The sequence below is a fragment of the Anomaloglossus baeobatrachus genome, chromosome 5, assembly GCF_048569485.1.
Source record: "Anomaloglossus baeobatrachus isolate aAnoBae1 chromosome 5, aAnoBae1.hap1, whole genome shotgun sequence".
In the NCBI taxonomy this organism is placed as follows: Eukaryota; Metazoa; Chordata; class Amphibia; order Anura; family Aromobatidae; genus Anomaloglossus; species Anomaloglossus baeobatrachus.
The window spans coordinates 228,798,464-228,823,337 of record NC_134357.1 but is presented as its reverse complement, the minus strand read 5'-3'; the positions used below and the strand labels follow the sequence as shown (position 1 = coordinate 228,823,337).

General features: G+C 50.0%; 1 protein-coding gene across 1 annotated transcript in view; it reads right to left on the bottom strand.

The window, feature by feature from the left end:
* The window catches only part of OSBP (oxysterol binding protein), a 95,981-nt gene extending 86,833 nt beyond the window's left edge, over window positions 1–9,148 (bottom strand). Inside the window, exons 1-2 of the mRNA XM_075349145.1 lie at window positions 8,966–9,148; window positions 8,738–8,924 (exon numbers count right to left, since the gene is read on the bottom strand). Of these exons, the coding sequence (XP_075205260.1) occupies window positions 8,738–8,924; window positions 8,966–9,140 (362 nt within the window). The 5' untranslated portion in view covers window positions 9,141–9,148. The remainder of the gene's footprint in view (window positions 1–8,737; window positions 8,925–8,965) is intronic.
* Window positions 9,149–24,874: the final 15,726 nt, after the last annotated feature.

Below are 24,874 nucleotides of genomic sequence, written 5' to 3'. Positions count from 1 at the left end.
GTTGTGGGGTCCGTGACCTGGGGGAGGGGCCTGGCGGCAGCTGCCGCGGTGTCACCGGCAGCACCGGGCCCCCTGCTCAGGATCACACATTCAAATGTACCGGCATCACAGATCACAGATACCGGTACATTTGAAAGCGCTGATGAGAAGCAGCGCAGCGCTGCTTCTCATCACTCTCCCGCTGTCTGTGTGTGCTGATATGTCCAGAGCACAGACCGCGTGCGAACGTGCAGGAGCGGCGGGGACCGAGGACGGGTGAGTATGTACTCCCTACATGTGTTCCCTATGGGGGTAGGGGGTCGGTACAGAGCCCGATGTGTGCGTGGGGGGCGCAGAGCCCGATGTGTGCGTGGGGGGCGCAGAGCCCGATGTGTGCGTGGGGGGCGCAGAGCCCGATGTGTGCGTGGGGGGCGCAGAGCACGATGTGTGCGTGGGGGGCGCAGAGCACGATGTGTGCGTGGGGGGCGCAGAGGACGATGTGTGCGTGGGGGGCGCAGAGCACGATGTGTGCGTGGGGGGCGCAGAGCACGATGTGTGCGTGGGGGGCGCAGAGCCCGATGTGTGCGTGGGGGGCGCAGAGCCCGATGTGTGCGTGGGGGGCGCAGAGCCCGATGTGTGCGTGGGGGGCGCAGAGCCCGATGTGGTGTGGGGTGCAGAGCCCGATGTGGTGTGGGGTGCAGAGCCCGATGTGGTGTGGGGTGCAGAGCCCGATGTGGTGTGGGGTGCAGAGCCCGATGTGGTGTGGGGTGCAGAGCCCGATGTGGGGCTGTTATTTGCAATGCTGTAGTGCTAACAGGTCAGGTGCTGGGGAACAATACTGACATGGAATGTGTGTGCAGGGGGCGGGCAGGGGGCGAGGCTGGACACTGGGGTGGGGCTGGACACTGAGGCCGGGCGGAGCCAGCTGTGACTGGGAGGTGTGGCACAGGAAGTTATGTTTGCTGGAGCTGAATGTAAACAAAGAGCTGCAGAGAATAAAGGGTGAATTCAAGAGGAACAAAAGTTAGAAAACAAAAAATAACAATGTAGGGGTGTTTAATATGACAAAAACAGCACACATTAGCTTACCAAAATTTTTTGAGTTTATGTCGGACAACTCCTTTAATCAAGTAGTCGGGGCTTGTCACTGTACCATTCACAAAGCGTAAGGCAGTTCTATATTGACTAGTTAAACCTGCCCACACTGTAACACCACCACTATCAAAGGCTCATCTGGTACATACACCAGCTGATGAGTAGCATGTGAATCAACTTTCATCAGTGAAAGCACAGAGGCCCACTGGCCCCTCGTTCAGCAAGACAATAACCCCTGTGCCTGGTGGTGTGGTCGTCTAGCACGCAGACTACACTGATGTAACTCGGATGCCTATCACCTCCCTTATAGAGAACCTGTTAAGTGGAAAATAAAACATATGTGCAGGTTAAATGTGCCTGGAGATGTGTGGCATTAATTATCCGGTTCCAAAGAGCATTGTTCACACTGAAGCGCTCAATACATCCACTTCTATGCCTTTCTGTGACACTTCCATTCTCTGTGTATCTCTGTTGCAACCTGCTGGCAGCACTCTGTGATGCTCTAAGCTCAGTGGTCCCTTCTATCGGACAAGATCCTGCGTGAAGCCTCACAATGGCAATGTTGTTGTAGGCATGATCTTATGTCAGCAACACTGGAAAGATGAAGATGGTGGCAAAGGACTTAAATTTTAAAACCACTCCAGCAGTGAAATAATTAAAAAGAAAACACAAAAAAAACACATCAACATTGGAGTCGTGCTTTTAGCTGGGGTTGTCCAGTAGTAGACAAACCCCTTAACATATAATTATGTACATATAGAAAATTCATGTTGATTGAGTTGAGGCACTTGGGGTTATGAGAGAAACGAAAATGCTCCACTCTTATTCCTCAGTTAACTTTTTTCAACTGTATAACTATGAAATGGCAAAAAAAATATTAAAATTTGTTTTGTGTTTAGTCCCAAACTTGGAATTGCCATATTTGTGCTGATCTGGAAAAATCACAGTCAGGTCAGAGTTATGATTCTTGGAAAAAAAAAACAAAAAGGAAGAAAGAAAAAAAAAAGGAGTGCACACAGAGGGTGGGAAAGTGGTGTCATCTAATACGTTAGGAGAACAGCATACACAGGAGGTAGGACTGAAAAGTCATGTAATACATTAGAAGAACAGCATACACAGAGGCAAGACGTGGTGTCAGGTGATGGGTAAGGAAAACAGCAAAACACACACAGGGCAGGACGGCGGTGTCAGGTTATGAGTATGGAGAAGAGTGTACACACAGGACAGCGGTGTGAGGCTATGAGTATGGAGAAGAGTGTACACAGAGGTCAGGATTGTGGTGTCAGGTAACGAGTAAGGAGAATAGAGTACACAGAAGACAGGAGTGTGGTGTTAGATGAGTAAGGAAAATAGGGTACACAGAGGGCAGGACTGTAGTGTCAGGTAGTGAGTAAGGAAAATAGGGTACACAGAGGGCAGGACTGTGGTGTCAGGTAGTGAGTAAGGAAAATAGGGTACACAGAGGGCAGGACTGTGGTGTCAGGTAGTGAGTAAGGAAAATAGGGTACACAGAGGGCAGGACTGTGGTGTCAGGTAGTGAGTAAGGAAAAATAGGGTACACAGAGGGCAGGACTGTGGCGTCAGGTAGTGAGTAAGGAAAATAGGGTACACAGAGGGCAGGACTGTGGCGTCAGGTAGTGAGTAAGGAGAATAGGGTACACAGAAGACAGGAGTGTGGTGTTAGATGAGTAAGGAAAATAGGGTACACAGAGGACAGGACTGTGGTGTCAGGTAGTGAGTAAGGAAAATAGGGTACACAGAGGGCAGGACTGTGGTGTCAAGTAGTGAGTAAGGAAAATAGGGTACACAGAGGGCAGGACTGTGGTGTCAGGTAGTGAGTAAGGAGAATAGAGTACACAGAGGGCAGGACTGTGGTGTCAGGTAATGAGTAAGGAAAATAGGATACACAGAGGACAGGACTGTGGTGTCAGGTAATGAGTAAGGAGAATAGAGTACACAGAGGGCAGGACTGTGGTGTCAGGGGGGGGGGGGGGGGGGGGTAGTGAGTAAGGAAAATAGGGTACACAGAGGGCAGGACTGTGGTGTCAGGTAATGAGTAAGGAAAATAGGATACACAGAGGACAGGACTGTGGTGTCAGGTAGTGAGTAAGGAAAATAGGGTACACAGAGGACAGGACTGTGGTGTCAGGTAGTGAGTAAGGAAAATAGGGTACACAGAGGACAGGACTGTGGTGTCAGGTAGTGAGTAAGGAAAATAGGGTACACAGAGGACAGGACTGTGGTGTCAGGTAATGAGTAAGGAAAATAGGATACACAGAGGGCAGGACTGTGGTGTCAGGTAATGAGTAAGGAAAATAGGATACACAGAGGGCAGGACTGTGGTGTCAGGTAATGAGTAAGGAAAATAGGGTACACAGAGGGCAGGACTGTGGTGTCAGGTAATGAGTAAGGAAAATAGGATACACAGAGGACAGGACTGTGGTGTCAGGTAGTGAGTAAGGAAAATAGGATACACAGAGGACAGGACTGTGGTGTCAGGTAGTGAGTAAGGAAAATAGGATACACAGAGGACAGGACTGTGGTGTCAGGTAATGAGTAAGGAAAATAGGATACACAGAGGGCAGGACTGTGGTGTCAGGTAATGAGTAAGGAAAATAGGATACACAGAGGGCAGGACTGTGGTGTCAGGTAATGAGTAAGGAAAATAGGATACACAGAGGACAGGACTGTGGTGTCAGGTAATGAGTAAGGAAAATAGGATACACAGAGGGCAGGACTGTGGTGTCAGGTAATGAGTAAGGAAAATAGGATACACAGAGGACAGGACTGTGGTGTCAGGTAATGAGTAAGGAAAATAGGATACACAGAGGGCAGGACTGTGGTGTCAGGTAATGAGTAAGGAAAATAGGATACACAGAGGACAGGACTGTGGCGTCAGGTAGTGAGTAAGGAAAATAGGATACACAGAGGGCAGGACTGTGGTGTCAGGTAATGAGTAAGGAAAATAGGATACACAGAGGACAGGACTGTGGTGTCAGGTAGTGAGTAAGGAAAATAGGATACACAGAGGGCAGGACTGTGGTGTCAGGTAATGAGTAAGGAAAATAGGATACACAGAGGACAGGACTGTGGCGTCAGGTAGTGAGTAAGGAAAATAGGATACACAGAGGGCAGGACTGTGGTGTCAGGTAATGAGTAAGGAAAATAGGATACACAGAGGACAGGACTGTGGCGTCAGGTAGTGAGTAAGGAAAATAGGATACACAGAGGGCAGGACTGTGGTGTCAGGTAGTGAGTAAGGAAAATAGGATACACAGAGGACAGGACTGTGGCGTCAGGTAGTGAGTAAGGAAAATAGGATACACAGAGGACAGGACTGTGGTGTCAGGTAGTGAGTAAGGAAAATAGGATACACAGAGGACAGGACTGTGGTGTCAGGTAATGAGTAAGGAAAATAGGATACACAGAGGACAGGACTGTGGTGTCAGGTAATGAGTAAGGAAAATAGGATACACAGAGGACAGGACTGTGGTGTCAGGTAATGAGTAAGGAAAATAGGATACACAGAGGACAGGACTGTGGTGTCAGGTAGTGAGTAAGGAAAATAGGATACACAGAGGACAGGACTGTGGTGTCAGGTAATGAGTAAGGAAAATAGGATACACAGAGGACAGGACTGTGGTGTCAGGTAATGAGTAAGGAAAATAGGATACACAGAGGACAGGACTGTGGTGTCAGGTAGTGAGTAAGGAAAATAGGATACACAGAGGACAGGACTGTGGTGTCAGGTAATGAGTAAGGAAAATAGGATACACAGAGGACAGGACTGTGGTGTCAGGTAGTGAGTAAGGAAAATAGGATACACAGAGGACAGGACTGTGGTGTCAGGTAATGAGTAAGGAAAATAGGATACACAGAGGACAGGACTGTGGTGTCAGGTAATGAGTAAGGAAAATAGGATACACAGAGGGCAGGACTGTGGTGTCAAGTAGTGAGTAAGGAGATCATTGTACAAAGAGGACAGGACTGTGGTGTCAGGTAATGAGTAAGGAGATCATTGTACACAGAGGACAGGACTGTGGTGTCAGGTAATGAGTAAGGAGATCATTGTACACAGAGGACAGGACTGTGGTGTCAGGTAGTGAGATCATTGTACACAGAGGACAGGACTGTGGTGTCAGGTAGTGAGATCATTGTACACAGAGGACAGGACTGTGGTGTCAGGTAGTGAGATCATTGTACACAGAGGACAGGACTGTGGTGTCAGGTAGTGAGATCATTGTACACAGAGGACAGGACTGTGGTGTCAGGTAGTGAGATCATTGTACACAGAGGACAGGACTGTGGTGTCAGGTAGTGAGATCATTGTACACAGAGGACAGGACTGTGGTGTCAGGTAATGAGGAAGGACACTGTGTCCTTATGTGCTGCTGAGGGTGGAGAAAAGGGAAGTTTGTAGAGAGGAGCTCTGGCCACGAACTCTCATCATGGCATCTGTACCACGTAGAGAAAGGGATGGGAAAATTCAGAGAAGATGTCATCTGTAAGGTAACTGGATGTAAATGTTTATTTGTGATTCGGAGCTGAATATAGGCTTATTTATTTTTGTGGGGCGAACAAATGGAATAAGAATGGGTTGTCCAAGTAGTGTACATCCCATTCATGTTAAAGAAAAATCCTCAAAAGGTATTTTTTGAGATTATGAGAAGGTTTTGAGTTTCTCCTCCAAAAACTCAGCTAAAGTTTGGGTGTGTTCACATTGTTTTTTGGAGCAGAAACTCTCAAAATCCTTCTCAAATACTGAAAACTTGGTTCTGTAGATCTATTCATGTAAATATCCCTTTACATTTTTTGTGGATTGGTTCAGTATGACAATGTGGCACTTGGACCATAAAATGTTGTGCACCCCTGTCTAGGAGAACAGCGTCACAGAACAGGACAGTGGTGACGTAGAATATAAGTAACAAGTGCACTGTAAAAAATAGGACTAAGTGAAGCCAACATGTCCCTAAGACGAGGGTTGACAAACAAGAGGTTAATACACTATGTATACAGAACAAGAGGGAGGTGACCGGTCAGGGCTACACCATTTGGGCATGAGTGCTGTTCTATGGCAGCTGTTTTAAGTCAGGAGACATGTACTCTGTAGACATAAGATAGCGGTGGTAGATCAGAGGTGAAGGGCAATGAAGGTATACAGCTACAGCATGACACGGGGATAGGTCTGGAGGTGAGGAGTACACCGTCCGTGAAGACTAGGGACATTATACAACAGGACGGATACAAAGCGAGTGAGCCATATACAAACAAGTAAGGACATTGGGGCGACACGTCACCCACCGGGTTCAGAAGAAAGGACAACGGTGACTGATCTGGCTCCATTCACATGACTGGACATTAACTTCTAAAAACAAAGCCAAGTAATGAATAAGTTTTCATTTGTTACTTCAGTTCTCTAATGGAAGCAGAGCGGCCACATTGATTATTGGCCCCGTGTTCCACATTTAAGAATGGAAGACAACGTTCTTCATTAAGAACTGTTTCCCGCGATTCTGTTTTACTAACTCATACAATTGAGGATGAAACAGACAAATGGACATGTGACTAGAGACCTAGAGACAGACTGGGATACTGGGGATACAGGAGACAGCTGACAGGTCAGGTCACCAGAACATAATAGGTCCAGGACAGACTAGAGGAGCGCGGAGCCCACCGCACCGGACACAGGAGCGCGGAGCCCACCGCACCGGACACAGGAGCCCGGAGCCCAACACGCCGGCCAGAGACAGACTGGGATACTGGGGATACAGGAGACAGCTGACAGGTCAGGTCACCAGAACATAATAGGTCCAGGACAGACTAGAGGAGCACAGAGCCCACCGCACCAGACACAGGAGTGCGGAACCCAACACGCTGGCCAGAGACAGACTGGGATACTGGGGATACAGGAGACAGCTGACAGGTCAAGTCACCAGAACATAATAGGTCCAGGACAGACTAGAGGAGCGCGGAGCCCACCGCGCCGGACACAGGAGTGCGGAGCCCAACACGCCGGCCAGAGACAGACTGGGATACTGGGGATACAGGAGACAGCTGACAGGTCAGGTCACCAGAACATAATAGGTCCAGGACAGACTAGAGGAGCGCGGAGCCCACCGGACACAGGAGCGCGGAGCCCAACACGCCGGCCAGAGACAGACTGGGATACTGGGGATACAGGAGACAGCTGACAGGTCAGGTCACCAGAACATAATAGGTCCAGGACAGACTAGAGGAGCGCGGAGCCCATCGCACCGGACACAGGAGTGCGGAGCCCACCGCACCGGACACAGGAGCCCGGAGCCCAACACGCCGGCCAGAGACAGACTGGGATACTGGGGATACAGGAGACAGCTGACAGGTCAGGTCACCAGAACATAATAGGTCCAGGACAGACTAGAGGAGCACAGAGCCCACCGCACCAGACACAGGAGTGCGGAACCCAACACGCTGGCCAGAGACAGACTGGGATACTGGGGATACAGGAGACAGCTGACAGGTCAGGTCACCAGAACATAATAGGTACATGAGACACTAGAGGAGCGCGGAGCCTACAGCGGCGGACACAGGAGTGCGGAGCCCAACACGCCGGCCAGAGGCAGACAGATCAGGTCACCAGAACATAATAGGTCCAGGACACTAGAAGAAGAGCGCAGAGCCCACTGTGCCAGACACAACCGTGCAGAGCCCACCGCACCAGACAAAAGGCACTAGACATAGTTAAAGGGGTTGTCCACTACTTTAACATTCGTGGCCTATGCTTAGCCTAGGTCATCAATGTCTGATCGGCAGGGGTGGTGGGTGTCGGCAGCCACAGCAGGCAGCCGGAAATTCTCAGTTCCGAAGCTTGCCCGTCTTCTGACAGCAGCCGGGTACTGCACCTCTTCCTATTGATTTGAATAAGAATAAGCCATCAATGTTAAAAGTAGTGAACAAACCCTTTAAGGGGGCCAGGGGTGACAGGGCAGGAGAGGGGGGGGGGATGACAGGGCAGGAGAGGGGGGGGGGGTGACAGGGCAGGAGAGGGGGGGGGGGTGACAGGGCAGGAGGGGGGGGGGGTGACAGGGCAGGAGAGGGGGGGGGGGATGACAGGGCAGGAGAGGGGGGGGGGGATGACAGGGCAGGAGAGGGGGGGGGGGGATGACAGGGCAGGAGAGGGGGGGGGGGGATGACAGGGCAGGAGAGGGGGGGGGGATGACAGGGCAGGAGAGGGGGGGGGGTGACAGGGCAGGAGAGGGGGGGGGGGGTGACAGGGCAGGAGAGGGGGGGGGGAGGTGACAGGGCAGGAGAGGGGGGGGTGACAGGGCAGGAGAGGGGGGGGTGACAGGGCAGGAGAGGGGGGGGGGTGACAGGGCAGGAGAGGGGGGGGTGACAGGGCAGGAGGGGGGGGGGGTGACAGGGCAGGAGGGGGGGGGGGGTGACAGGGCAGGAGGGGGGGGGGGGTGACAGGGCAGGAGGGGGGGGGGGGTGACAGGGCAGGAGGGGGGGGGGGTGACAGGGCAGGAGGGGGGGGGGGTGACAGGGCAGGAGGGGGGGGGTGACAGGGCAGGAGGGGGGGGGGTGACAGGGCAGGAGGGGGGGGTGTGACAGGGCAGGGGTGAATACACCGTCACTAATGCACGTACGGAGCTGTACAAGTTAATGACACGGATCTGCACATTACCGGTAATAGGACAGGAGGCCATTGCTGAGGACGAACCACCTCCGCTGGTAGCCCTTGATGTAATTAGTCCACTTGAAAAGCCAGCCTTCACGAGCTGAGCCAGAGGCCGAGCCCGAGGAGCTGCTGGAGCTTTCCCGGGGCGGTACCGGGCCGGAGCCTGGTGGTGGCGGGGCAGGCGGAAGCGGAGGTATAGCTCCAGGAGCCGGTCCGGGGCAGGCGGAAGCGGAGGTATAGCTCCAGGAGCCGGTCCGGCAGGGGGTGCAGGAGGAGGAGGCGGTAACAGCGACGGGGACACTGAACCGGAAGCGGCGGAACCCGCGCGCACCTCCGCCATCAGGAGACACCGAGGCGGATAAGCCGGAACCGGGATGCCGGAACCAGAAGAAACGTCATGGACGTGCATGGGGAGGCGGAGCCTCGGGAGGACGTCCGGTACTGGGAAAGTCTGAGTGCGGACGGCCCTCGTCCGTGCGCTCTCCCCGCGGCGGTGGCCGGCCCTCGTCCGTGCGCTCTCCCCCCGGCGGTGGCCGGCCCTCGTCCGTGCGCTCTCCCCCCCCCGGCGGTGGCCGGCCCTCGTCCGTGCGCTCTCCCCCCGGCGGTGGCCGGCCCTCGTCCGTGCGCTCTCTCCCCCCGGCGGTGGCCGGCCCTCGTCCGTGCGCTCTCCCCCCGGCGGTGGCCGGCCCTCGTCCGTGCGCTCTCCAGACTGTAGTCAATGCTGCACCGGTTTCTCTTGCGCCTTCGCTTTATCGGCCGCTGTCCTGCATGGGGGCTGTAAGGTCCCATCCGCATTAATTTATTCTCTGTTGCTGGTCGCTCGATAGTTTAACAAATTATTGTAATGCCGACACGTTTCTTTTGTTTTTAATGGGGGAAGGGGTGATTCAAATATATAGGTTTTTAAAAATATATTTACATTTTGTAGTCTTCTTTAAGGGAACCTGTCACCAGGTTGTCCCCTATAAGCTGCTGCCACCACCCTATATACAGCATTCTAACATGCTGTCAATTTCCGCATTTCCCCATATAAAATATTAAAATGGCCATGTGTTTTCCTGAGCTTCACAAGGGGGTGAATCCACATCCTTTTCTCCAGTGGTGGCTCTTCTTCAATCATATGTCGCCTTACCCAAAATCTCCTAGATATCAACCAGAGCAAATACATGGTTGCTTCATTGGAGAGAGACATTTTGGAGTGTGTCTAATGTGAGAAAGAGCTTTGAAGCCATGTTTTTTAAGGTTATTTAAGTAAACTAACCAAATTGGGTAGTTAATTGACCAATTTAATACACCAGGAGCACATTATGAAGGTCTAACAAGGTTTTTTGTGTGAAACTACGTATCCAAAAAAACGGACTGCACACGTGCGTATTACATGACAATACGGACATTCCACACATGCACACGGCTCGCATACGCCATCACACGAATGCCATACGTACCGGAGAGAGAAACTCCCCAAAAATACGGAACACGGACCCAAAAAACGGACCATGTCACACGGACGTTTTTTTTACGGAAGTGTGTTTTAGGCCTTAAACTGATGAAATTAATCATCAAGGAAGAAAACATCAAATTAGCGGAGTTTGATACTACTATTAAGTGTGAATTTGCAAGTCATAGTTTCAGTGATTTAAAATCTAAACACAATAAATCTGTTGAATTTAGAAAATTCCATTATCTCTCTTAAAAGCAAAAAATTCAACAGCGACTGCAAAGATTATTAGTCAGATTCGGTGTATGTCTGGAGAAGAAACAGGCTACCTAGATCTATATTGAGAAGAAAAACAATATTCTCACAATAACAATCGATTAGACACGTCAGTTTTTCTTCCACTGATCTTGAGTAATGATTGCCATCGCAGTTTCCTGTCCAATTCAGACATGGCGCATACATCCGGCATCCAAGCCTGGGGAAGGAATACTCCAACTGGACCTTCACAAAATGGAGGAAAATTAAAATACAACGACCAGGGCGGAAACACGGAGGAAAAACAACCAAGATACAGTTTCCGCCAGCCGAAACATTAAAGGAGTTGTCCGACATAAACTCAAAAATTTTTGGTAATCTAATCTGTGCTGTATTGTCATATAAATAACCCCTACATTGTTATTTTTTGTTTTCTAACTTTTGTTCCTCTTGAATTATCCCTTTATTCTCTGCAGCTCTTTGTTTACATTCAGCTCCAGCAAACTGACCACTTCCTGTGCAAAACTTCAGTCAGAGCTGGCACCGCCCAGCCTCAGTGTCCAGCCCCGCCCCCTGCCCGGCCTCAGTGTCCAGCCCCGCCCCCTGCCCGGCCTCAGTGTCCAGCCCCGCCCCCTGCACACACATTCCCTGTCAGTATGGTGGCCGCCTGCAGGAGCTGGGGTTACAGCCGCTGGAACCATAGGGACCGGGGTCGGGCGGTGGCCAGCCGGTACCGAACCGGGGAACCAATAGGAAACCAGAGCACCAGGAGGGGTACTCAGACCCAGTACGAAGCCCAGAGCCAACAGGGCTGAGTCAAATCAACTGATTGAGGACTGGACTTAAGGACCTTTCCCACACAAGACCCAACTGAAGACAACAGCCCAACCATTAGGGTAAAGCCACCGCCAAGGAAAAAAGACCCAAAGGGCCAGCGTCTGCAGGCAAACAGGGCTCTCCCGACACCCAGCAAGCCAGGGAGCAGACTACCGTTGCTTAGGCATAGGAGTCATATCATTCACATTAAAGAGGTGCAGGAGAAAGGCAGAAACCACCAATCTGTTAAGGGGAAGCTGCAGCCGGCTGCGGGCACCATCCATCATCCCGTTTGGTTTACCAGAGACTCCAGTGTGTTGTATCCTAGTGAGTACACCAGTGCCTTAGGGCCGCGCACCGCACCGACACGCCAGCACTATCCAAACCCCCACCACAGCACCTCCCTCGGAACCATCACTTCCCTACCCACGGAGGGGTCAACACCAAGCTGCGCAACACCGTCCCCGGGAGGCCTAGTCAATGGCAGCGGTGGTGTCCATCCATTCACCACAGCCCGTGGGTGGCGTCACAAACTTAAATCCCCCTACAAACCACCGCAGCCCCGGCCGTGGAACTCCCCACCAAAAAAGTCCCTGCGTGTAGCACCAACTTCCTTTCAGAGCGACGTGACCCCCGGGTCCGTGGAGAGCTCGAGCCACCCACCGACGAGCACGGAACCGAGCGGCTCGGCAGCCGGCTGAGCCCGCAGGGCGGTACACATCGACTCTTCTGGCGTCACGAACAGGATTGAACCATCCACTTACCTGTGGAGGTGCGCCTTGAAGTTATCGTCAGCGGAGTCCCCGTTGAAAAATTGCAGAATCCGCCATCTTGTCACCTTCCTGTGGTGCGAAGTTTCCCGCCCAAGCCATCTTCAAGCAAAAAGGGCGCAAAAGTAGAGCCCCCTGAGAGCAGAGCGGTGCAGAAAGCAAGCGGAGTGCCCCGAAAAGACCAAGGGAGGGGGGGGGGCGGGTGAAGATCCAGCCTCATGTGACTGAGGAGATAAAGGGCAGGGACTCCAGGACTCTGCCACCCGTCTGGTTCCTGGACAAACAAGCTGCAACATGTCCGGCGTGGGTGGAAGCCCGGACGACTCTTGTGTTGCCGCCTACAAGTGCAGGTGAGGTACAGTCATATGAAAAAGTTTGGGTACCCCTATTAATGTTAACCTTTTTTCTTTATAACAATTTGGGTTTTTGCAACAGCTATTTCAGTTTCATATATCTAATAACTGATGGACTCAGTAATATTTCTGGATTGAAATGAGGTTTATTGTACTAACAGAAAATGTGCAATCCGCATGTAAACAAAATTTGACCGTTGCAAAAGTATGGGCACCTCAACATAAAAGTGACATTAATATTTTGTAGATCCTCCTTTTGCAAAAATCACAGCCTCTAGTCGCTTCCTGTAGCTTTTAATGAGTTCCTGGATCCTGGATGAAGGTATATTTGACCATTCCTGTTTACAAAACAATTCCAGTTCAGTTAAATTTGATGGTCACCGAGCATGGACAGCACGCTTCAAATCATCCCACAGATGTTCAATGATATTCAGGTCTGGGGACTGGGATGGCCATTCCAGAATATTGTAATTGTTCCTCTGTATGAATGCCTGAGTAGATTTGGAGCGGTGTTTTGGATCATTGTCTTGCTGAAATATCCATCCCCTGCGTAACTTCAACTTCGTCACTGATTCTTGCACATTATTGTCAAGAATCTGCTGATACTGAGTTGAATCCATGCGACCCTCAACTTTAACAAGATACCCGGTGCCGGCATTGGCCACACAGCCCCAAAACATGATGGAACCGCCACCAAATTTTACTGTGGGTAGCAAGTGCTTTTCTTGTAATGCCGTGTTTTTTGCCTCCATGCATAACGCCTTTTTGTATGACCAAACAACTCAATATTTGTTTCATCAGTCCACAGGACCTTCTTCCAAAATGTAACTGGCTTGTCCAAATGTGCTTTTGCATACCTCAGGTGACTCTGTTTGTGGCGTGCTTGCAGAAACGGCTTCTTTCGTATCACTCTCCCATACAGCTTCTCCTTGTGCAACGTGCGCTGTATTGTTGACCAATACACATTGACACCATCTGCAGCAAGATGATGCTGCAGGTCTTTGGAAGTGGTCTGTGGATTGTCCTTGACTGTTCTCACCATTCTTCTTCTCTGCCTTTCTGATATTTTTCTTGGGCTGCCACTTCTGGGCTTAACAAGAACTGTACCTGTGTTCTTCCATTTCCTTACTATGTTCCCCACAGTGGAAACTGAAAGTTTAAATCTCTGAGACAACTTTTTGTATCCTTCCCCTGAACAACTATGTTGAATAATTTTCAGATCATTTGAGAGTTGTTTTGAGGAGCCCATGATGCCAATCTTCATAGGAGATTCAAATAGGAGAACAACTTGCAAGTGGCCACTTTAAATACCTTTTCTCATGATTGGATACACCTGCCTATGAAGCTCAAAGCTCAACGAGGTTACAAAACCAATTTAGTGCTTTAGTAAGTCAGTAAAAAGTAATTAGGAGTGTTCAAATCAAGAAATTGATAAGGGTGCCCATACTTTTGCACCGGTCAAATTTTGTTTAAATGCGGATTGCACATTTTCTGTTAGTACAATAAACCTCATTTCACTCCAGAAATATTACTGAGTCCATCAGTTATTAGATATATGAAACTGAAATAGCTGTTGCAAAAACCCAAATTGTTATAAAGAAAAAAGGTTAACATTAATAGGGGTGCCCAAACTTTTTCATATGACTGTACCTAATGGAGCAGTGGGCAACCGAGATGGGGGAGATAGCTTCGGCTGTGCGAACACGTGAGATGGAGACGAATTTGGAGGAGCGGCTGGGCGACCCACGCCCCTTTGTCCTGGAGGGACAGGTCGCTGCGGCTGAAGGACCCGGTCTGCCCCCGCTTCCCCTGTTGCCTCCTCCACGGCCCGTTCCAGTTGCGGCTGCCCCCCCGCTCGGTCTGCCGCCCCCGACCTCGCCGGTGGAACTTGTCCCAACTGCCCGTGAGAACGCACCTGTAGATGCGGCCCGCGAATGGCCGTATGCTCGGGCCGCACCGACCCCGCTACCCTGGAAGGTGCCCGTCCCGGACGTAATCCCGCCAGTCCCGGAGAAAGCGACGCCCGGAGAGACCCCGGCCCCGGCAGCCCGGCCATCGCAAACCAGGGACCCGCCCAGCCGGTAAAGCTGGCCGTTTCCCGACCCCAGGCCTCGGCTGAGGCAGCGCAGGGTTGTTGCTGTGAGGCAGCACTCCAGGCCGCGACACAGCGGGTTCCCCAGATAAGGTGCTGGTCGTGGCCGGCACGGGGGAACTCCGGCTGGGCGCAACCCGCGCGCAAGGAGGGCAACTGGACGCCCCATACTGGGAGCGGCAGCAGCGCCAGCTGGTCCGGGAAATCGCAGCCCGGGAAAAGAAGGCGGCAGAGGTCCTGGCCCGCACCATAAAGGAGAAGGACAATCTCCGTAATGCTACCTTTCGGGTACGAGGCACGAAGGCCAGGTCAGGCGGTATGACCCCAACAAAGGGTGTGGGGTTGTGTTTGAGCCCTGCTTGGAAGCGGAGGTCTTTGTGTCCCGTCGGGACGTCTACCCCCACCTGCCCATGGGTCACCCGGACCGTGACCTGATCCCAGGTGAGCTGGTCAGCTATACCCGTCATTGTGGGGAGAGGGGCTGGTTTGCCCTGAGCGTGCAGAGAAGGGCACGCCGTGAAGGCCCGGAGCGCTCCCAGACCCATCCCCCACCGTACAGCCCTGGAGTGACCGTTGAGGCTGAATACGAGGAGGATGAAAGTTAAAGGCAGCGGAACCCAGCTGCCAAGTTGAACAGTCCCCGTTGGGACCATACTGCCCGTAGCAACGGGACCCCCGGGTCCGTGGAGAGCTCGAGCCACCCACCGACGAGTATGGATCCGAGCGGCTCGGCAGCCGGCCGAGCCCGCGGAGCGGTACACTCTGCACTCCACACCACATCGGGTTCTGCACCCCACACACACATCGGACTCCACCCCATACACACATAGGGCTCTGCACCCCACACACACATCGGGCTCTGCACCCCGCACTAGATCAGGCTCTGCACTCCACACCACATCGGGTTCTGCACCCCACACCCACATCGGACTCTGCACCCCACACACACATCGGGCTCTGCACCCCACACACACATCGGGCTCTGCATCCCACACCAGATCGGGCTCTGCACTCCACACCACATCGGGTTCTGAACCCCACACACACATAAGGCTCTGCACCCCACACACACATAGGGCTCTGCACCCCCACTACGTAGGGCTATGCACCCCACACCACATAGGGCTCTGCACCCCCACACACACATCAGGCTCTGCAACCCTCCCCCCCAACACACACACACATGCCGCTCTGTACCGACCACCCCCACCATCGTTCTGCACCGACTCCCCCCCCCACCATCATTCTGTACCGACCCCTACCCCCATAGGGAACACATGTAGGCTACATTCACATGACCGTTCCGTTTTTGCAGTCTGCAAAAAATGGTCCGTTTTTTTCATGGATGCATCCATGTGGCATGAGTGTGACATCCGTTCCGTATACGGTCCGTGTGTCATCTGTGTGCCTTCCATTTTTTTTGCGGACCGCAAAAAACGGAAGCAGCAAGAAAGATAAATAGATGAGTAGATATAGAGATAGATAGATATAGACAGAGAGATAGAGGGATGAAAGAATGAATGAATGAATGAAAAGAGGGATATAATAATTAACAATAATTTAATAATATTAGATCGATAGATAAAAAAGACATACTGTATATAATGTCCCACCTCCCTGCATATTCTAAGCTGGCACCCTTTAGTGACTTTTATGTGGCACTAAAGGGTGCTTAACCTTGTATTTAGCCAAAAAATAAATAAATAATTAAAATAAAAAACGACATGGGGTCCCCCATATCTTTTGTAGCCAGCTAGGGTAAAGCACACGGTTGCAGCCTGCAGACCACAGATGGCAGCTTCACCATGGCTGGTAATACATAACAGAGGGCACGCCACGCTGTTATTTTAAATTAAATAAATAATTTAAAACAAAAAACACGGGTCCCCCCAAATTGGATGACCAGCCAAGGTAAAGCAGACAGCTATGGTCTGGTATTCTCAGACTAGGGAGGTCCACTGTTATTGGACAATCCCCAGCCTAAAAATAGCAGGCCACAGCCGGCCCAGAAGTGGCGCATCCATTAGACGTACCAATCCTGGCGCTTTGCCCCAACTCATCCCATTGCCCTGGTGCGGTGGCAAACGGGGTAATATATGGGGTTGATGCCAGATGTGTAATGTCACCTGGCATCAGGCCCTGAGGTTAGTGATGTCACGGCGCCTATCAGATACCCGACATCATAACCCAGTCAGTAATAAAAAAAAATAGACAAAAAAAGTTTTATTTGAAAAAACACTCCCCAACACATTCCCTCTTTCACCAATTTATTGAAAAGAACAATCAAATCCGGGTCTGGCGTAATCCAATAAGGGGGTTCCACGACCATCCATACCATAGTCACTGTCCCAGTCAATGAAGAACAGAATGTTCCCCATTGGCTTTGAGAGCAGTGCAGTGACCTGAGCTTACATCATTAGGTCAGCCCAGGTCACTGGAGGGGATGACAAGCGCTGCTGTCAGGAGGTTAGATGAGATCATTACCTGCTGTGACGATCTCCTGCACTCCTGACGTCAGCGCTGTCACTGACTTCCATTGCCCACCGCGTTCTCAGCAGTATCGCGGGAGCCCGTGACGTCACCCCTAGTGACAGTCTCGGGCCGCCCGCGAGACGTGATGTGAGAACGCGGCGGGCATAGAAGGCAGTGACAGCGCTGACGTCAGGAGTGCAGGAGATCGTCACAGCAGGTAATGATCTCATCTAACCTCCTGACAGCAGCGCTCGTCATCCCCGTGGCTGCCCGCACTGCAGTGTGAGAAGCTGCTGATACTGCAGTGCGGGGAGCCGCGGGGCTGGCAGGGAGCGGGACACAGACAACACGGGCAGTGATGAGAAGCAGCGCTGCGCTCCCTCTCATCAGTGCTTTCAAATGTATCGGCATCGCTTTTACGATCGTTTATCGGCGCATCTAGGCTTTAGACGTTGCAACGTCGTTAACGGCGCCGGATGTGCATCACTTTCGATTTGACCCCGATGATATTGCAGTAGCGATGTCGCAACGTGCAAAGTACCCCTTAAAGATGTCAACAAATTTGTGAGGCTATTAACCGTTAAAAGACATTTTTTTCAGGACTGTATGCCTTCCAAGACTAATGATCCGCCTGCTACTATTTGACATATTCCTCTCCATTTCAAGATTAAAGATCAGGTGTCTATCAAAATTTTGGATGATCTACAACGTGAAAGCCTTAGTGCCAGCAAAGGAAACATTTCCCAGATGCCATCTTTCAACATTACCAGTCCGGATTTTTATCCAATTTCTTCCAGATCTTCATCAATGGATATCTATCAAGACGTTGTTGAAGAAAAAGAAGTAAAGAATTTGCTGGATAAAAAATCTAATGTTCCCTACAATCTTACATCTTTCAAAAAGAAGTCTCTAAAAGAGCTTACCGAGTAGGAACAAATTACCATATAACAATCTGATAAGGGGTATCATCCCTAGTAGTCCTAGACAGTGGTCTCTACAGGACCTGTGTCATGACTATATTATCTGACAGGGATACTTACATTCCCCTCTCCAGTGATCCCACCACCAGAATCAAAAAATAATTATCTGCTATACTATTTGAAGGGGTTCACTTGGACTTCATCTCTGAAAAAACATCTGAATATATTTTGGTAGAATTTCCTGTTACCCCCTCATTTCACGCCCTTCCCAAAACCCACAAACCTGGTTTTCCCCCCACTTTCCGCCCCATAGTATCCGGTATTGGGTCCTCGACTGAACAGTTTTCAGCCTGGTTGGATAATATCATACAGCCCCTTGTTCACATTACTTTGGGCCATATGCAGGATACTAAACACAGTTTGGAAGCACTTCATCATGTAAAGTGGTTTGGTAGCTCTGTTTGGGTTACATGTGACGTCGTCTCCACATGATCTTTGTCTTGAAGCAATTACTTTCATTTGAATAAATTTACATCTTATTCTTCTGTACTTTCAGCCAACCAATTTTTACTAAAAAATAATTTCTTCATTTTTGATCTTGCTTATTTTTTACAGATATGTGGCTGTCCCATGGGGGCTAGGTTTCCCCCCACCCTGGCAAATCTGTACATGTGATGGGAGGAAACTTATAAACATTCATTTACCAACCCTTTTTCTACATCGATCATGTGGTATGCAAGATATATTGATGATGTCATAGTAATTTGGGATCGTAAAAATAATCAGGAAAATGCTCACATTATAACACATTTTGGTTCTTATTTAATGCGAATACTATGAACCTGAAATTCCCTTTTAAATATACATTCCGATACCGTCTCTTTTCTTGATGTCTCCCTGTGGGGATCAAAAGAGTCTGGAGAAATTCATTCCAAATTGTTCCGCAAATCAACCAGTGGCAATATGCTGCTACACGCGGACAGCTGTCACCCAGCTCATGTAATACGCAATCTACCTGTGGGGGAGTATACCAGAGCCAGGCGATTATGTTCAGCCCAATCTGATTTTCAGGCTGAGAGCAATGTTATTTGCAGGCATCTGGAGGAACGTGGTTATAAAAAACACCTTATTATAAAAGAGCTCAGTCCATCTCCCTTAATAAAAACTGTAAGGATCTGCTATGTACAGATAGGAATGTAAATGTGGTTAATTGTGCAGCCAGTGATGAAACTAACATTCCCACGTTTTCAACTCCCTTTAGCATGGACTATAGTCAAATTACTGGCATTATTAAAATGTTTTTACCTACGGTATCATGTACCAGGATGAAATATTAGCTAAAATTCTTGACAAGGGTATTAGGTGCGTGGCCTGTAGATCCAAAAATGTTGGCAATTCTGTTTCTCCCAGCCTTTTTTCTTGTTATGTTCAGGATAAAGCCGCATGGCTTAGATACAAGGGGGCTTTAAATGTGGAAAAAACACATGCAAAATCTGCAAATTTATCCTTCAGACTGTTTTCATAACAATCAAAATAATAAACCTTTTCCAATTATATCCCTTATAAACTAAGAGCACCCATATTATTTACATGGCCACATGCACTGAATGTAACAAATATTATATTGGTTACACTTCACGAAATTTGAAAAAAAGAATTTCAGAGCATTTGTCTGCGGGAACGCCAACAAACACCTTTAGGCCCTGTGCGCACTAGAAAAAGGATTTTTCTCAAGAAATTTCTTGAGTCTGAAAGATTAGCGCACTTGCGTTCAAAAAACGCACCAATAACGCACCGAAAAATGCATGCATTTTTACCACATTTTTGTGCATTTTTGATGCGTTTTTTTCCGCAGGTTGGTCCCTGCGCTTTCTTACCATTATCTATGGGAAAAAACGCAGGTACCTGCAGAAAAGAAGTGACATGCTCATTCTTTTACTTAAGAAATTCTGCAGAAAGAATGTTCTTGAGAAAAAAAATGCAGTGTGCGCACAGCTATTTTTTTTCCATAGGTTTTGCTGGGGAATGTCTGCAGAAAGGTTACAACCATTTTCTCAAGAAATTTCTGCAGCAAAAACGCAAAAAAAACGCGGTTAAAGGGAAGGTCTCGCTGTTTTTTTATTTTTGTATTAATAATAGTGATTATGAAATCAAGTATTTTTAATAAAAAAATAAATTTAGTTTTTATTTAATTCTACTTTTACTGACACACTGGGGGCTGCCATCTTGGATTTCGTGTTTGTAACGACAGTTACCTCCTTTATGGCAGCCCCTGTGCATAGAGAACAGTGGTCGGGATCCGACCCCATGGACTAACATAGAGTAGGTGTCTGCTGTGACCTGGATGCGCCCCCTGGGCTGTCCAGATCACAGCAGAGGGACAGAGGTCAGCGCCGTCTTTGTGGAGCTTCCCCCCTGTCACCTGCCGGGATGGGTGAGTACCGGTACGCTAATCCCCCTGCCGCCGGTGCTGCTCCCCAGCCCCCACCGCCTCAGCTACCAACAACCCCCTGCTTGTGTGTGCTCACCGGCCTCTGCTCCTAGCCGCTCAGTGGGCCAGCGCGGTATACCATGCGTGAGTACCGGGATGGTGTCCTCTACCGCCGTCACTGCTCCCCAGCCCCCACCGGTCCGTCCCCGTCACCACCAAACCCCCCCCCCCCCCACTGCCGCCGCTCCCCTACTTGTGTGTGCTCACCCCCGGCCTCTCCTAGCAGCTCGGTGGGGCAGCGTGGTATACAGTAAATATCCCTGCTTGTGTCGGTCTGCAGAATGTTGCTCCTCTTGACACATACACAGGAATAGCCTACAGAGCGTTGCTCCTGACACATGACACAGGAGGAGCGACGCTCTGCAAGCTATATATCCCTATGTATGTGTGGTTTCCACTCACTGACAGCACGCAGAGATGTCAGGGAATGTTTCTATTCACTGACAACAAGCACAGATAATGGGTAATGTTTCCACTTATCCTTCTGGAAACCCCCAGATTGGGAGGGTAAGGTGACATCACACACAGGAGAGCAGATTCTGACCACTTTTATTGCAGCTGTAATGTGAGATATTTCTACAGTGGGATTTCTGTAGGATTTCAGCAGCTGCTCCCCCTAGTGTTTAACAGTGGAAAATATCAAGCTTTAAAAAAAAATGTTAATATTTTTCTCAATTAAAAACAAATAATATGTAAACATAACATTAAAACATTAATACTTTATATTTTTTCACTTATTGAAAACCTTTTTTTTTTACGACACCTTCCCTTTAAAAATGCAGTGTGCGCATAGGGCCTTACTACCCGCTCATTATCTGGTCTGTCCAAGCACTTCAAAGAGGTGCATGGGGGTGATGTTACATCACTAATTGTAAAAGGAATAAAACGAGTCACAAAACTGCAAAGAGGAGGGGATTGGATCAAAATGCTTCTCACCAGGATGGCATTTTGGATCCTTCAGCTGGAATCCCGTTATCCTTTAGGCTTAAACTACAGACATGAATTAACCTATTTTTATTAGTTGTCTGTGAATAATATAGAATTAAATAAAAAGAGCTCTTATTCTTGCACTGACACACTGTACCAAGCCTTTATCTCTGCACAGCGCACCGGTTCATTGTAATGAGTTTCCATTATTGCAGTGCGCACTGACACACTGTAACAAATCTTCATCTCTGCAAAACGCACTGATACATTGTAACCAGTCTGCACTATTGCAGAGGTGTACTGATACATTGTAACGAGCCCTCGTCTTTGTAGAACACATTGAAGCATTGTAAGGCTATGTGCGCATGTCTGCGCTCTGCACCGCACCGAAAATGTGCGCTTCAGAGCGCAGCTGAAAAGCTCGGTTCTGAAGCGCATGGTGCCGGCAGATTCGTGCGCTCTGCATGCTGCCTCTCCCTATAGACAGCATGCAGAACACACGAAAGAAGTGACATGTCACTTCTTAGAACGCAGCGATTCAGCAAGCAGCCGAATCGCTGCGTTCTAACATGCCACGTGCGCACGGCTCCTGCACAATCTCCATAGATTGTGCTGGGGACGCAGGACGCATGTAGTTACGCTGCGGTGCAGATCGCAGCGTAACTGCATGTAATACACACACGTGCGCACATACCCTAATGGTCTTTCACTACTGCAGAATGCCCTGATACATTGTGGCAAGTTTTATCACTCCGGAGTGCCCCGATGTATTGTAATGAGTCCTCATTTGTGCAGAGCTGACATACTATAACTCACTGACACACTGTAATGAGCCTTCATCTCTGCAGAGCGCACTGATACGCTGTAACGAGTCCCCATTATTGCAGTGCGCTCTGACACATTGTAACAAATTCTCATCTCTGCAAAGTGCACTAAGGATATGTGCGCATGTTCCGTTCTGGCATGACAAATAAAAAGCAGCGTTTTGTCACTGCATGTGCGTTTCAAAATGCATCCAAAACGATGCATTTTGGATGCATTTTGAATGCAGAATTGATGCGTTCTGGATGCAGCCTCTCCCATAGACAGAGAGGGGAAAGCATCCAAAAGGCACAAAATAAGTGACATGTTGCTTTTTAGAACACATAGATTTTGTCAAAAATTTGGCATGCAAAACGCTGCGTTTCAAAACGCAACGGGCACATGGAATTTGCTTAATTCTTATAGACTTTGCTGGGGACGCACACCGCATGCGTTTACACTGCAGTTCAAAACACTGCGTAAACGCATGTCAAAATGCAACGTGCGCACAGACTCTAATACATTGTAACAAATCTGAACTACTGCAGAAGTGTACTGATACATTGTAACGAGCCCTCTTCTTTGTAGAACACATTGAAGCATTGTAACGGGTTTTTCGCTACTGCAGAATGCACTATGTGGCGGGCGGGGGTGGACGCCACTGCGCTGCGCTCGCTAACGCTCGGGTCCGGCGCTTCTGCGATGGCTCCTCAGTGGCTCGAGCGGTGGGCCGGATACGGGGACTCGAGCGGCGCTCCTCGCCCGTGAGTGAAAGGGGTGGTTGGTTTGGGGAATTTAGTCCGTGACGCCACCCATGGGTCGTGGTGAAGATAGGCACCACCGCTGCTGACGACGGGGATCCCGGGAGCGATGGTAAGGAGCAGCTGGGATGTTGTTTTCCCCCTCCGTGGGTAGGGGTTGGTGGTCCCAGGGCCCGATGATGTGACGGGGAGGCAGGGTTTGTGAGGTGCAGGGTTGCAGGGACAGCGTGGCGCGGTACCGGATGGCACGGGCTTACTCACTCAGCAAGAAAGGTACAAAGTCCTCGGTAAACCAAACGGCTGGATGGACGGGTCCCGCAGCCGGCTGCAGTGTCTCTCCCCGGACAGGAGATGGCGGCTGTCTTTCCCTGCACCTTGATGTTCTCCTTCTGACTACTATGGATTCCCAACGGTAGTCCGCTCCCTGGTGTATGGGTACCGGAGGAGCCCGTTTGCCCGCAGGCGCTGGCCCTTGGGTCTCTAGCCTTAGGCAGTAGCTGTATACCCTCACGGTGTGGGCGGTTGCCTTCAATCGGGACTTTTGCTGTTATGAAACCCCTGGGGTTCCAGTCACATTCGGATCTGACTATTGACTGCGGCTCCAAGCCTGGTCGGGGTCCAATGGCCCTGCCTGGGTGTGCTGGCTTCACTTCGCTCCCCGGTCGGTACTGGCGGGCCATCGCCCGACCCCGGTCCTACGGTTCCGCGTTGCTCCACCACTCCTGCAGACGGCCACCACCGTCTGCCAACCTTGCTGTCAGTGCCTGGGCCACAAACGCAGACACCCAAGTGTTTACTCCTCTCACTTCCAACTCCTAAACTGTTCTGTCACTTTTCCCGCCTCCAGGCCTGTGAACTCCTCGGTGGGTGGGGCCAACCGCTTGGCTCCGCCCCACCTGGTGTGGACATCAGACACTGGAGGGAGGCAACAATGGCCTTGTGTTTGGCTGGTGTCACTGTCCAATGGGGGTGGGGTTGTTTGTGTGTTATCTGTGGCGACCTGGCCAGGCCAGGGCGCCACAGATACATTGTGACAAGATCCCATTACTGCGGAATGCACTGATGTATTGTAATGTGTCCTCATCTGTGCAGAGCGCTCTGACATACTATAATGGCAGATCACACTAAAGGCGGCTTTGCATGTTGCGACATCGCAAGCCGATGCTGCGATGTCGCACGCGATAGTCCCCGCCCCCGGTACGATATCGTGTGATAGCTGGCGTAGCGAGCATTATCGCTACGCCAGCTTCACATGCACTCACCTGCCCTGCGACCGTCGCTCTGGCCGGCAACCCGCCTCCTTCCTAAGGGGGCGGGTCATGCGGCGTCATAGCGACGTCACACGGCAGGCGGCCAATAGCGGCGGAGGGGCAGAGATGAGCAGGATGTAAACATCCCGCCCACCTCCTTCCTTCCACATATCCTATGGAAGCCGCGGTGACGCCGGTAGGAGATGTTCCTCGCTCCTGCGACTTCACACACAGCAATGTGTGCTGCCGCAGGAACGAGGAACAACATCGGACCGTCGCGCCAGCGTAATTATGGATTACGCCGACGCTGCACCGATGATACGATTACGACGATTTTTCACTCATTAATCGTATCATCTAGGCTTTACACACTACGATGTCGCATGCGATGCCGGATATGCGTCACTTTCAATTTGACCCCACCGACATCGCACCTGCGATGTCGTAGTGTGCAAAGCCCGCCTAAGATTTTGCACAAGACAATAAAAGTTAGTGATAGTGGGAATAAAATTTAATTGACTTTCTTATCCCAAAAAACCCTAAAAAAACAAATATGATGATATACATGAATAATGACCATTAATCATGGGAGTAAAACTACATTGTAATAGCAAACTTGCAATGGTGTGTAGGACATATCATCATATACATTTGCTAGCTATTATGTTTTCCATGATAATTATTAGGGATGAGCGAATATATTCGCCATTATTTGGTATCCGACGGATAATGGGGTATTCGAGGTATTCACTATCCGACGGCTAATATGGTATTTACTTCGATACTTTCATTTTCAT